The sequence below is a fragment of the Phoenix dactylifera genome, chromosome 17 (genome assembly GCF_009389715.1).
Source record: "Phoenix dactylifera cultivar Barhee BC4 chromosome 17, palm_55x_up_171113_PBpolish2nd_filt_p, whole genome shotgun sequence".
Taxonomy (NCBI): Eukaryota; Viridiplantae; Streptophyta; class Magnoliopsida; order Arecales; family Arecaceae; genus Phoenix; species Phoenix dactylifera.
Genome location: NC_052408.1, coordinates 12193918 through 12209360, shown reverse-complemented (window position 1 = coordinate 12209360; position 15443 = coordinate 12193918). Strand labels below are relative to the sequence as shown.

Sequence of the window (15443 nt, the reverse complement as noted above, 5' to 3'; positions counted from 1 at the left end):
ATAGGCCCATTAGCTAGAGCTCTCCCTATTGCAGCACGAGAAGAAGACTCCTCTGTCTTCCTCCTCTGAATCCAGCAGAAATCGGGGACCTCAGGGCAATTCGAGTTCATATAGGACTTGGAGACTTCACCTATTTAATCTCCTCCCCTCGATGGACCTCCATCGGCGATCATCGAGCTTTTTTCTCTTTCTTTATTCCTGTTGAAGTTCGCGGTTGCTTGTGCCTGTGCCCTCCGGAAATCGAGGCCGGAGAGATCGCTGGAGCCAAGGTAAGGCCCCGACCTTCTCCCCTTTGTCCTCTCTTTCTTCCACAGCCTTAAACCACCGTCGCCGATGAAGAAAGTCGTCGGAAATTGGCCGGATTCCATCTCCCTTGTTTTTACCAGTCCTTCCCTTCTTCCGACCACCGCTGTCACCGACGTTCGTGGCCGAGGGCCTTAGCCCTTCCCTGCATCGGCCCTTGGCTGGAGCTGTTCCTCCCGGTCGCTGACGAGAGGATTGGGGCCCGACATCAACCGAGCCCTTCACCCCCTGTTCGGCCCCGTTTTGGGGTTGATTGTTGCCGACCGGCCGCTGCCGTCAACCGCCCAACATTGCCCTCCACCACCTCCGGCTATCACCTGCTGGACCTCGACCGCAACAACCACCTTGAACCACCCACTTGCTTTCAAGAAAGATGAAAGAAGGAAGAAAGAAAAATAGAAGAAGAGGGAGAGCCATCCCTCCCTTATTTTTCTCTCTTATTTTCTCTCCTCTCTCTAATTTCTCTCTCCTCTTTATCTCCCTCTTTCCTCTCTCCACTTTCTCTCTGCTTTCTCCCTAGAATGTTCAAGAAATCCAATACCAGATCCTGTTGACCCGATCTACAAATCCAAGTTGACCTCTATAAAGGGCCCTAATTTCGCCCTAGTGTCCGGACTGCCCATTGGATCGATCACCTCGATCCTGTTGAATGTCCCTAAAACCTCCATTGATGAACCATGTTGATTAACCTTGGCTCTGATCGAGTCCATGCCCTATAATTTATTGATCGAATCACTCAGGCCTGACCCACCCGGAACTACCGAACATTGTTATCCGACCAACTGTTTCCTTTCTTTATTGTTTTAATTTGAATAAAAATTAATCTCGCTCTTAATGTTCTTAACAGGGTTAACTGAATGGCCTAATGAAGTTTGACGATCTAAGATGAAAGAGATAAGTAAATCTTATACTCCGTACTAGTCTTCCGTGCATAAAATTTGCTTTCAGAAATATCATGCTTTTCTTAAAGTTATGGATCAACATATGTGTTATGAAAATCGTGCTTTATTATGAAAAATAGTTTCATAAATGATTTGATGAAAATAACTTTGTTATGAAATATAAATTTGATCATGTCATTTAGTGTTTTTCATCTATTTATATGTATGTTTTATGAAAAAGATATAAACTTTTTAAAGGTCTTCAAATAGCTACGTATGATCTCTTGAATTGAAAAAATTGACCCTCGGAGCTGGCATTCATACGAACACCAGCCCCACCAACGAGTATAAAATTGGCATACGAACATAAATCTATGTCGATTACGAACACGAGTTCTGTCACGGATATAAAGTGACCATAGCACGAATATATGTAAGCAATGTTTCGAACTATGATATGATTAAATGGTAAAAGAATGATTTATGTATTTATTTGCAAAATAAATTTGAAACTATGAAATATGAATGATTTATGCATGCGTGATTTGTTTTATGACTTGTTTTATTATACTGTATTATGAAATACTTATTTTAAATTTATTGAACTATGTCACTCATATACCTTTATTTTTCTTTTTCTCTCATCAGACAAATAAGGTCGATGGAAACGAAGGATGGTTCGGACTTGGATTTCACGTTAGCAAGATTGGCGATCTATATAGCATAGCAAAACTTTAGCTCTTCGGTTGATTATAAAATTATACTTAGTGATTTTTTTAATAATAAAGATTATGAGTTTAGTTTTTATGTTTGAATTTAAACATTCTGAGCCAATATTGATTTTATTTAATAGATAATAAAATAAAATTTTTATTTATTTATTCTATTATATTTAAGATGGTATTGAAAGCTAAATGTAATGTTGGCTTCGTATTATCGTAGGTTGTACCCTCGGTAGTACGGCCATGTCATGCTCTAAATTTAGGACGCGACAAAATCATGCTCCGGATCTGGGTCGTGACAAAAAATTTCTTCCACGATTAAAATTTTTGCACAGAAGGCTAGGAATGGATTACTTCTGATAAGCAGACAAATGTTAAACAATGCATCCTTTCACCAACAAGATCTGCATTGAAAAGAAATTAGGAACCTATTTAAAGCATGGCAAACAGTCATAGCTTCAGAATCTTAGGACATGTACAAATTGTAGAAAGCACCATTATGTGAGGACCATACACAACTCTCCAAACAATTTTCAGCAGAGCCTTGAAATGCCACCAGTTTGTCAGTGTGAAGCTACGATCAGCAAAACCTAAAACTAGAATGTTACCCAATCAAGTCGTAGCTCTCTCCTTGCCGATACGGACTAAAACTTCCAGGGATCTCCATTTTTCCAATCAAGTGGTCAATTCCTGCAGCAATAAGAATCACTGAGAAGACTGGCAAGATAACTAGTGGAATATTAAAGGAAAACTGAATTAGATCAAACATACTCGGTTCCGATAGAGCATTCTCATAGAAGGACATCTGGCCTAAACTGCCAGAAGATCTTGAACTGTCATTTGATGCATACATGCCTTGTCGTAAATTGGGCTCTGGATCCACAGAAAGCACATCAGAGTTTGTTTGTGTGCCGCGGATGGAGAGAGCATCCGTTCTGGGCAGGTTTTCATGGGTATGTTTCTCTGATTTGGGTTTCTTTTCGTTCGGGGACTCATCATCCGCCTCTATTTCAGACTCGGAATTATTTGGTAAATGAGCAGTCTGCTTCCGCTTTGATCGTGCCCTTCTATTCTGGAACCAGTTATAGACATTTGTTTCAGAGATCTGACCATGCTGTGACAGTTCAAGAGTTATCTCTTTTATCTTTTGCTTGCTTGGAGTCCCATTGCCTTGATCAAAAATGCTCTCAAGAATTTGTAGCTGCATGGGTGTAGGAGTCCAGCGCTGCCTTGCAGTGATTTTATGGCCCCCCGGTGTCATCAGAGGATCACAGTAAAGGCTCCCCAGTCTCATTCCTAAAACAGCAAATAACGAGGATAGCCGATGGAAATTAAGAGAGATTCCTAAGGAAATATCATCCTGATAATTCACAGTAGCGGATATCAAATTTTGAAGCCCATCAGAATATGAAAATAGGAGCATTATTAGAGTTGAAGTTGAGGCTAAAATTGCTTGTAGTTTCTGAAGGAAACAAAGAAGCAATATATAAGCAGCAAATGTACTTCAGTATATGTTTCATGAACATTATCTTTTATGGCAGATCTACTTTTAGAGACAAATGGAATGAAGTAATTTTCATCCATGCAAAGAACATCGAACGATCTGGTTAATTTTGCTAAGTTGCCTTTGAGATGATATTTGGCAAGCATAGAAGATTGAGGTTGATGGTTTGAATTGTTAACTGCTGAATTCATTGTCCGGCAGAACTCATAAGCCATTGCGAAAAAAGAATAGAGGTCAGGATGTGTCTTGCAACCTATTGTGATAGACATCATGATCTTTTATCCAACATGTCAGAAGTAGCTATTCAAGAAACAGTCCTGTATACTTTTTAATCAAACAGATGAGAGTAAGCAATTACTGATGCACCAGGGCATTCTGGCAGATGCAAATGTGTACTTCAGAATTTTGGATTGCAGGGAGTAAAAGAGTAAAGAGGTAGAGACTATTGATGTATAGCACCATGTGAGGTTTAGCGTACTCCAATGCTCTTTATATGGATTCATATTCATCTTGCAAGTTCTGTTTTTTAATATTGTTGTTTCTGGCACCTTTACACTGCTTGGATATAACAGAAAACATGTAATAGAATGACATAGCAAAAATACTAATAAAAGTAATTTTTGGATGGTGCTGTATTACATCCGAGGTATTGTAAAGATGGTGGATCTTATTTAATATCTCAATAAACTGAATTTTAAACATCAATCCCATGTAAATTTTAAACCACGATGACAAATAAAGTTACTCGTAAAGGCTTGGGTAGATGATAGGTCAGACAGGACAAGAATCGAATGTGAATATAATAACTCTCATGCAAAAGAAGTTTCAGAGAGAATCAGACATCCTAATTGCTTGCTTCACCTTGTTAAGTATAGAATAACCAATCTTCATCCTAACAACTAGCACATACAATAACACGTGCCATGATACAATTGAGTTTTTTAAAAAGAAGAAGATGAGGAAAAAAAGGATCAGTTTACTCAGCATCAACTGTCACTGTGTATATGCTTTCAACCAGGATGGGTGATCAAAAAACCACCCTGTCCATCTGCCACATTAATGTAGCCCTTGTATTGGCATACATAGTTAGGGCACATTTCAATATATAAAGGAAATAGCTCGTGCGAGAAGATAGACAATCCACATCATCAAAATTGAAAAGATTGCCAAGCTTTTAACTAGTCATAAAGCAAACAAGTTCTATAGGGAATTCCATTTGGCAAGAAATGTTGGATAATTTTGGCAGAGCTCTATTACCACGTTTGCATACTGAAAGGTGAAACTACTGTCTCGAGCTCTTTCATCCTCACACTTATGTTCTCCTTCTTGGCAGTTCATTTTCTTTGTCTTGGACCTCCTACCAATCTTTGGGAATATAACCATCTTGTTGAAGATTTTAATGTAGCAAAAGTTTCATTCTTATCTTAATTTTTAAATTGGTAGCATCTTTCATTGTTCTCCAACAGTCCCACTGTGTCGTGATAGCAACAAAACTGTATCCCCAACACTGCCAGCTACCTCACCCTCAGTCTCGCTTTAAGCATCTGTTCATCCCATAATATCTCATTTTTTAAGATATCCAAGCGCTAGTTCCCTGTGGTACTCTAGAGTTGAGATATAACGAGGTCAACATCTGACAATTAGACAATTTTCGAAGGTGGTGGTAACAAAAGAAGTAAAAAAGCAAAATAATGTGACTTCGAAGGTGGTGGTAGGAAAAGATAAAGAAGAAACATGTGAGGACTCATGCAGGCGCGTGTTTAATCTCATAGCGGTTATACAGAGAGTAGATCCTAGGTACTTATATAGGGCCAAGGAGTCCAAATCATACCTTCTAGCTAGTCTTTTTAGATGACATCCTAGGTTGTTGCAAAATATGCATTGGTTAAAACATAAAGGCAAAAAAAAGGAAAGAAAAAGAAAAACTGTAACTCAGGTGCGCATTGGCTTCTCTAGATGAAGAGTATGTATATCAGTATTCAGAACATAACTTACATCTAGTCTAACAATTAACATGCAGAACTACAATATCATAGTTGATTGACATAACAAATTCTTAAATAGATCCAATTATGCGGAAGCGACATTCACAGCAACTCTCATTTCATCATTTCCTAATTTAATTGATTTGTCGAGATCAAGGTTCGCCGTCTCAGTACCAGACCCGTACCGGTGCACAGTGTCGGTATGGTACAGTACGAAAATTTTTTGACATACCGAATATCGGTACCGAATCAGTACAGTACGCTCCGTACTGCCTGGTTTGGACCGGTAAGGCATATCTTGGTCAAGATTAAGAGGTACGATTAATATCCCATCTATATAAGAAAGTCACCTATCTACAAAAAAAAGCAAGATCAATGCATCCGCATTATCTTCCAGGGAAGTAATTTGGATGACTAAAAATTAAAATTTTCAAGGACAATTAAGAAAATAAAATTGTTACTAGGAGCAATACCATAAACAGGTTACAGTACTCATTTCTTGATCTCTGATAATGCCTACTGAATAATAACAATCCCATCTTTGTCAAAAATCCAAAGGCCATGAAAAGAAACCAGTGATAGAATGTCAAAAATGCACATGATTCCTTCAAAAACTTGACCTCTGCCTCAGAGCAAACAGAACCACACCCAAGCCAACAAACCTACCCTATCTATTAGGAACAAAACTTCACAGAAAGGAGATAGCAAACATTCCAAGGTGGAAGTTAATGGAGAAATAGGGGAAGTAGAAGCGTTCACTTAGGAAAATATCCACAAAGCAATCATCAGTTTTACTTTCTGATCACAGGTTTCTGACAAAGGAGCAACCAATGTTCAGATAGCCACTATATGTCGTCCAATGCACCATTCCTCTTTATTTATCTCTTGACTAACCTAAACTTGCAGATCATATGATTGGCTCGTCTAATTACAGAGGCTTAAGAGCAACTAAAGGGTGCACAAATTGGATAACAAATCTTTATAAATACTAAAGAGCCCTGATATTATTAATAAATGTACGGTTACATTTATATCAGGCCCAAAAGGAAGCCCACCTTCAAATATATATCAAGTAAATGAACAGAATTTTATGGTACAACGATCATCAATAAATGCTATTGCTGAACACTTGTACTGCGTCTTACAAAATAATTAAATTTCATAAAGGCCATAGAAATAAATGAGCCCTCTGCTCCACCTAAAACTCAAAAAAATCATTAATTTGTCGGAGAACACTAGGAATTATATGCAAACAACTACAGCCCGGTCAAAAATCCCAACAAGAGGCATCAGAAGGGATAAAATCAAGCCAGGGTTGTCGCAAAACCCCTCCTAGGTCTCAAAAATCCCAGCTTTCCCATGAGAGGGCCCCAAATAAATCCATTTGAGAGAGAGAGAGCGAAAAAGATCGAATTTTTGGCATTTGGAGAGGGAGATGAGGAAGAGGAGGGGAACCTGCGAGGGAGTCCTGCTGGGCTGTGACGGCCTTGTGCATCTCGACGAGCTGCTCGCAGATGGTGGCGTAGACGGAGATCTGGCGGCGCAGCACCTCCATCTGCTCGTCGGTCATCACCTTCACGTACAACACGCCTTCCGCCACCCCTTCCCCTCCCCCCCTCCTCTCCTCCTCCATTCCCCTGTTGCTCTGACCGCTGCTGTTAGCCCCACAAGTCTTCTCCCACTCCACCCGACCCTCAAAAAAGTCCCTCCTTTCTCTCTCCCATATCTTCTCCTCCTGTCTTTGGGCGGAAGAGGCAAGTAGAAGTGGTGAAAGGAAAGTAGAAACGAGGGAAGACGCGCACCAGTACGAAAGGTAAGCACGCGCGAGCACCCGAAGATTGGGGACTCTCTCTCTCTCTCTCTCTCTCTCTCTCTCGGCTCCTTAAAAGTAAGTTTTTTGTTACCATATACGAAGAGATGGGTGGATATTAGTAGGCGTACAGGAGACGAGCGGGGGCCGGCGGCTACGGATGGAAAGAGAGGACAGGACGAGGACAGACGGAGGAATAGTCTACACTACAGAGTATAGAGAGAGACAGAGAGGGTAAGGTGTTGGTGGTGGTGGGTATACGTTGAAATCTCCATGCCATCATAATTGCTAGTGCCGGATCAAAGTTTTTGATGTGATTTTGATATGAAATGATGCGGTGCTGGTGGTAGTGATGTTTCTCTCTCTTGTCACTGGTCAGTGCGTGACGTTGGGGTCAAGCCTTCCATTCCATTACCTTTTCCAAGCCAAATGCCGCAGCTTTTAAGGTAAGAGAGACAGAGAGAGAGAGGGATGGAAGGAACATTTGTGCTAGTTGAAATCTTTGCTTGACTTATACTTATGAATTGCTGTCTTATGATTTACATAATGAATAAGTATATATCACTCAAAGTTGTTTATCATATATGTCATTGTTATTGAGTCAAAAATCTGTCTTTGTGAAATTGTTGTTTATACTAATGTTATTGTTGGCCATTATGGGGGCAGTCATGGCATAGTCATATTGGCAATTTCATATTTGATTATAGTTAAATAGTGTTATTATGGATGTATGCTAAAAATAATAATTGATATATCATTAATTTTGTTTATTACTAAAAATTCATAACATGGCAGTTATCATTGTAATGTGATGCTGTACAATATTGATCATGGAAACATTATAGATTTTTAGATTTTACGGGTTTTATTAAGGTAAGCTAACACTGTCGATAACTTTATAATGGTTGTTATATATTTTTTTTGATGCAAGCTGATCGTTTATCGAAATTGTTTGCCGTATGATATGTCATTTTATGCATGCATCTTGTTGATGCTTAGATATGGCTGAACATAAAACGTTACCTCCATGCAAGATATCTGCCAATCTGCATCAATTCATTTGTTTGATCCAATCTTGCAAAGGTCATGCACGAGCTCACCAAATTAGGTCAGGCCCCTGGTGAGGACGAGATTGGGTTAGACAATATGAATCAACCTGGCTAACGTGAACCATGGCCTACGTATCTAGGATGGCAAGTCTTACTACGTAACGGAAGGTACTTTGACTGATAATTATCAATGCAAACCATATGGTGTTTTATTTGAAGTGCAGAAAGGAAAGGAGACCTGGGGATCTAAATCACCTATAGATCTTCTTATTCCCTCTTGACTGTTCCACCACCGGTTTTTTTCCGATTAAAGAGCCTACCATCAGCTTCTTGGCAAATACCAAATATTTGAATTCTTGAATGGTGGTAGACCAAGGCATCTATACCCTTGCACAATTAGATCATACAAACATGACCCTCGACGTACTCAGTTTAATCATGTCGAAAGCGTAAGTAATGCCAAAATCATCGTCATACTTGCACTTAGACTTTTATGACCCATGTTTTGCACCAATTTTGGGCAAAGAAAATGTTGCATTCATCCCCCTACTCTGTTCTCCAAAGACCATCCACCATTAAGATTTGTATCGATTTCGTGCTAGTGCTGATCATGTCTTTATTACAATGCATCATTCTTACAACACTTCTTATAGATCAGAAGCTAGGAAGCCCTGTAGATTGGATTTGCAAGCTTTACTCTTCGTTTTTTACCCTCCTCATCAGCATAAGCTTTGTTATATTTATAGCTATTCCTTGTAATAATCAAAGAAAATAACAGAGTTGTAACACCAATAGGTAGAGAAGGTTCGACGATTCTACTGTATGATTTAAATTATCTCATGCACCCTTTGTCCCTAGCACCATTTTCTCATCCCATTGGATAAAACTAATAAAATTTTATAATCTAGTCACATAATTGAGTGCATGAAGACAACTTAGTGCATTTTTTAAGAACTAGTATAGTGACTATAATCATTGATGCATCTGTCTAATGCTACAAAATGTCAATGTTTTTCCACCAACTATCATTGAACTAGCATCCTTCTCCAGTACCATGTCCACGAAGTGTCTGCAAAGGTCTCTGTCCACAGCTTTGGTCCTATTTTCTTAGCAATTAATCTAATAAGTTCCCATGTGCCTCATAACCTAACTTCGAGCTTTAGTAGGCCCATGTTCCTACTCTCTCCTGACCTCCAAACTCTGTAAGGTTTTTGGTCTCCCCCATTCCACCCTAGAGACATAGAGGAGACAAATTAAGAATGGACTGCATGTGGCTCTCTGCCTAATCTTCTTTAGGCTCGGGGTTCTAAATATTACTTATCCTATGTTCATTAGATTCTATTGGAATTTCATTGGATAGTAGACATGCGTACAATTCGATGTTTCAACTCTCAACCACCCTAGAGTATGTTATCATATAGTAAACGTATTCGGCTTGACTCCTCTTAAAGAAATATTTAGATTTTGAGGCTCCATTATATAAACCATGCTTGAGTCAAATGCAAACCTTGCAACATGCTATAGTGAGAGAAACTTACTTGGTTCCCTCTTTCATTTCTCTCAAAGCATAAATATATAGACTATGGTTTTGTCTGCTCTGATTTTGTCCGGCAAGAGCTGAGGAAGGAAACCAGCCATATGGTTTTATGCCTACCTAATCATAGTGTTTGCTGTAATATATTAATTATCCTACTCCAGCCTCATAGATTTGGTTGGCATGTCAATAAAATGGTATACATGCGCTCATCTCAACTGTTCGAAGTAGCCTGTTTTTCCTCAGTTCAATTAATCTAGAATTGGTCCAGTTTTATGTTATTCCCATGAGCAAATGTTATGGTGATATGGAAATCTTATTGGAAAATATTATATATTGGATGTTAGACATCATGTAATTTTTTTTTCCTACTCCCTTTTGTTTTGTCTCGGCAAATGGACCGTGTTTTGCTCTCCCTCATCGATGCTCGCGGATCCCTCGCTAGTAGTCTCGAGTCACGGCAGTTTGGCTTCCATAAAGCTAGACCCAGTCCCCTTCCGCGGAAGGTGAGGGAACTTTTCAAAGCCATGCCGCAGAGAAAAGGCATCATATCACTTGACTTTCTTACGTGTTTGTGGGGCTCGACTTTTGAAATTTGCACCCCCACCGGTCTCTGTTCCGGTCCTTCAGCTGGTCCCAGTGCTGAAACTCATCCATTTGATTGCGGTTGCAGGGTAAAGCTCGAAAGAACAAGCGAAAAAAATTTACTCAGGTAAGTAAGTTAGAAAAATTTTAGATTTTTAGAGATTGCATAACAACCTATATTATCTTATATTATTTTTTTATTAACATGATCCGATATCTTTAATATTATTTTTTTTTATTAGCATGATTCTATATCGGTAGCATTATTTTTTTTTATCAGTATAATTTTGTTAAAATAATTTTAGAAATCTCAACTAATATTATTTATATGGAGTTTGTATACGAGTATATATAATCCTTGAGAGAGATGTAACAAATATGATGGAATAGAAAAATAAAATCATTTTTTTCTTTTATTTTTATCTTATTCTATAAATATTTTAATAGTGCCGGTCCTTCTGGTCCCCGTGCTAAAACTCATCTATTTGATTGTGGTTGCAGGATAAATTTTGGAAAGAACAAGTAAAAAAATTTACTCAAGGAAGTTTGAAAAAACAGAGATATCCCATGGAATAACAGATTTGCATTTTGATTGGATGGGAAAGTATGAGATTTTTATTCTGTAATGATGTTATTTGATTCATGGAATAAATTGAAGGAATAAATAATAATTTTGCTAATAAATCAAATAAATTAAACCTAACAAGTATATACATGAAAATCAGCAAACAAAATATATAACAATAATAATAAATTTTCTTGCACAGATAAAATGGCCCTTCCTTCTATATGGGAAGAGAGGATTCGAGAAAGATGAGGGACCTGAAACCTTCAAGCTCAAAGGGCTAACCATCGGGGAGTTATTGGAAACCAGCTGAAAGAGCTTTGGCAGGGTTAGAAAACTAGCATGGAAACAACGAATAGGGGAAAGAGATGAGGTTATTGGAGAGGAGGCTCGACAAAGGAGGGGCAAAGAAGAAAACCAGACAGAGAGAAATTTCTTAATTATTAATATGGAATAAGTAGATGTCGGAGAATAGGTTATTTTGGCCTCCTACGAAGAGAAGTTTGGCAGGAATAGGGCGGCAGAAGTCTCCCATTTCCACCAAACGCAGCCTTGTTTGGTAGGTCTACCTACAAACATGGTATCGTACTAAAACACGGTGGGAGATGCAATAGCCTGTATGAATGTGACGCTTCAACTAGTTTCAAATCTAAGGCTGGTTTGATTCTACGCAACGAAAAAATTAGCACTTGACCTACGTGGCATGTTATTGCAGGATATTTGCAGGTATAATTATTGGCGAGCCAAACTGATGTCTCGTTAAGTAATGGAGGGTGGCAGAGTACCAACTCATATTCGTGACAGAGTCAAGTCATTTAATATGAATGATCAGGGCTTGGTTCCCACTCATCCAAGTAGCCCAGATTCCTCATTTTCCGATTCGACAAAAAAGTTCAAGTAATGGAGAATGGAATAGTTGAATTCCTCTCTCTCTCTCTCGTATAAACACAATCACGATGCGCACACTAGGCCGGCTCATTAACTCCTTTCATGGAAGGATGTCGACTATTTGATCGAGGGACCAGCGAAAACAACTTTAAGATTATCACAATCACCATCATGTCTTTATTGCATGAATAGACAGGCAGTGACAAAAATAACCACTATGCGCTGGCTCAAGGATCATACCGTGCATGAAACAAAATTACCCTCATAGCATACCATCATGCAGTGTATCACAACAAAAAAAGGGCAATGTAAAAATATTTGTAAAAAAAAAATTAATTTTATTTTTCTGTTTTATTATATTCGGTACATCTTAGAATTATACATACTCATGTGCAAGTTCCATATAAAAAAAATGATATAAGCTGATATATAATCACGCTAATAAAGAAAAATATTGTAGGTGATACAGACTGTCCCTAAAATTATCCAAACAAAATTATACTAATAAAGAAAAATAATATAAGTTGATATGTGAGGCATATGTTTAGCATCATATCGGCTATACATAGGATAGATCTTGTAAATTTATCTAGAATAAAAAAATTTAAATAATAACTTCTGGCTATATTGTGACTCAAAGTAGCCCAATATTAAAGGTTACAATTTTGGATTCCATGGAGTAGTTTCAACAGCACATAGGATAGCATCCACAAGAACCAGGCTCGTAGTGGGGCCCATATCACATGAAAAAGAAGGAAGAAAAAAAGACCACCGATGTTTGAAAGAGGATCATGTTCATTGTTCAAACCCAATCCATCGCCTGCAGCAATATGATGGTCAACCGAACCGGACAACAACTAAACCATGTGCTGCATGTGGGCTCGGCGAAGCCACAACACGTGGCACCACCGAAACAACGGTCATTATACACTCAGAGGGACGTAACTCTATCTTAACCATAGAAAATTAATTAAACTATCAGTTTTAATCGAATTAAGGGGGCGGTTTGCTTCCAGGAGCTCCGACAGGCCATGTGCAGCGGCACCGTCTCCACCGGCTCAAATTCGGCCATGTGTGTGTGTGGTCCGTGCCACGAGGTGAATTGTAATTAAGACTCAAATTGGATTAGCTAATGACATGAGTACGTGCCACGTTCTTTTTAGTGGCTACTATGGGAATGGTCGTTGGCCTATGAATACGCTTTGACTTTAGTTAATAAATTAAGGCTAGGTTAGATTTCTAGCTAGGTGGGAAAGTAAATTTGCCGATTTCGTATGTGAACTTAGGACCTAGCATGATGCAATCTAAATTGACCCAATTTGACTTGAGAAAAGTTAGGTCAAGAATTCTGGGTCTAGCCCCAAAATCTTAGGTTAGATATAGAATTGAAAGCCGGTTTGGATTTCCATCTAAAATGACAATATGGATTGGATCTAGGTCGAATTGGACAAGGATCTGCCGTGACCTAATTGATGCCTTATTTTCATCTCATACTAGGTTGAGCTTTGTTTTGTTGGTTGTCTCTTTGCCAAGATCTGATGTAGGTTCAGGCAAGCCCAGCCCATAGCTTGACAGGCAAATTTAGGTTCCTATTTGAATTGCAAGGAGTAGTTTATCTACTTTAAGGAGTTGAAGGAGACTGATCCATACTTGAAGAGCTGGATAGAACATTCAAGCAATATTTTTTGGGGGGTCTCAGTATCTGTGTGTGTGCTGTGGGGGGATGTGATATGTTAATTAGTATTTTTCATGAAAGCCTTATTTTCTTTTGCTCATTAATTAACAAATAAATGTTCATGATAATATTGTGATTCCTTTCCAAAAAAAAAAGGATATTTGATATTTTTTTTTCAGAATCAATAATGAAAATTCTCTAAAAGAAATTCTAGGGTAACCAAAATAAAAAGGTAAGACAACCAACCGGCCAAACAAGGACACAAATTGAGGTGCAAACATGAATAACCAGTATTTGATATCAAAATTATATAATCTGAACATGCCAACCTATACTTATCTAGATCCCTTGTGCATATAACTAAAAATTGTATTATCTGAAGTTCAAGTCATATATATATATATATATATATATATATATATATATATATATATATATATATATATATATATATATATATTATTGCATGGCCTCTATTCCTATTGACTAATTGCAGCTTGACTGAAAAAAAAAAGACCATCTAGATGGTTGGTGGGCTCAACCATGTATATTTTGTGGATAGCATGGGACCTCACACCCTGATATAAATGACCATTTACTTTGATGGTAAACCTAGCATTTATTGGATTAGAGAAAAAGGAGTTGAATCTATTCTAGGCTAAAATAGTTTGGTAAACAAAAGACCTCACAATCACTTGTCGAAAAACCCAACCCAAAAAAGTTGTGGGCAATGAACTGCAGCCATTAGCTCAAACATTAGCTAAGTATTTTTTCAATAAATAGCTCTCAGCTAATTCAGTTTGTCCTTAGAAAAAGGATTCTCTCAGGCGCTTATGTGCAATCAGCTAAGTAGTAGTTCCTCAGGTTTGATCAGACTTTGTGCTTTCACAAGCCCCAAATATGTTCATTAACCTTCATTAAGCTTGCAATGAACTCTAAATTGTTCCTTGCCTTCAGGATGATTGCAGAGTTTGAAATGTAAAAATGAATGAGATATGGTAATCATTTGATCATGTGCGTCGTTTGATTCATTAAGATAGTCAGCAAGCACATAAGACAGGTTGTGGCCCTTCGAGCCTCGCCTAATAAAAATTATGGACGGCCGATAACCAACTTCAGACATGTGATGTGGGTCTCACCTAAACCAAGAGGAGATGACCAAGATCAATAGGAAATAGAAGGGTACCTAACTTTGTTGTCGCTACTATATCGTTAGGGCAAGCTGCATGTCCCAACTCATTGATTAAAATGCATGGTTGGAGATCAATTGCGTCGATTGTGTTATACAGTTCCTAGTGAAGACATAAGACTGAGTAAAGCATCTTTTCTATCAGAATAATGCATATGCATGCATTCCACTAAGCTAAATGGGTTGGTGCTGCATGTTAGAAATTTAAAATCGATATACCTCTTATTTCTTTGACCAAGCACTCCACAATGATAACCTAGTAATACAATGGCCAGACACCAACACTATTTTTTCTCTAAAATCAGATATCTCATGTCATTTATCGATGTAAGAAAATATAAAATATATAAATAAATCTACCTCATCCTACCAGTTTAAGTTTTTAGGATAAGTGGTGATTTCAACATGGTATCAGAGCAGAGATCCTGAGTTCGAACCCTGTCTCTGCACTCTTTAACTCTATTATTAAAAATTTCACATGTTGGGCTCGTCTATTAAAGGAAAGTCCGGCCCACATATGAGAGGAAGTGTAAGAAAATATAAAATATATAAATAAGTCTACCTCATCCTATCAGCTTAAATTTTTGGGACAAATGGTGATTTCAACAATCGAACTCCTAGTTCATGAGTTGTAGCGCCTGTTTCTCGTCTTCGATCATTCATCAGAAATCAACCAAATCATCCCTGTTGTCTTTGGAATATGGATTAAATATATAAAATATATCTGAAAGTACATCGCCAACTCTATACTGG

At 38.1% G+C, this 15443-nt stretch overlaps 1 protein-coding gene across 1 annotated transcript; it reads right to left on the bottom strand.

Annotated features, from left to right (window-relative positions):
* Positions 1-2246: 2246 nt before the first annotated feature.
* LOC103701108 (WUSCHEL-related homeobox 8) lies at positions 2247-7479 on the bottom strand. The gene is made up of 3 exons (XM_008783081.2): positions 6851-7479; positions 2678-3202; positions 2247-2596 (listed from the first exon to the last, which is right to left on the bottom strand). Exons 1-3 carry the CDS (start codon positions 7026-7028, stop codon positions 2511-2513), a joined length of 789 nt encoding a protein of 262 aa, XP_008781303.1. The 5' UTR covers positions 7029-7479; the 3' UTR covers positions 2247-2510.
* Positions 7480-15443: the final 7964 nt, after the last annotated feature.

Bases quoted from the DNA above. Each gene is read 5' to 3' on its own strand.
- LOC103701108 (XM_008783081.2), bottom strand. From the start codon at position 7,028: ATGGAGGAGGAGAGGAGGGGGGGAGGGGAAGGGGTGGCGGAAGGCGTG. The intron at 3,203-6,850 runs GTTCCCCTCCTC...TTGCTGTTTTAG, and splicing joins CCAGCAGGACTCCCTCGCAG to GAATGAGACTGGGGAGCCTT. The intron at 2,597-2,677 runs GTATGTTTGATC...TTATTGCTGCAG, and splicing joins GAATGCTCTATCGGAACCGA to GAATTGACCACTTGATTGGA.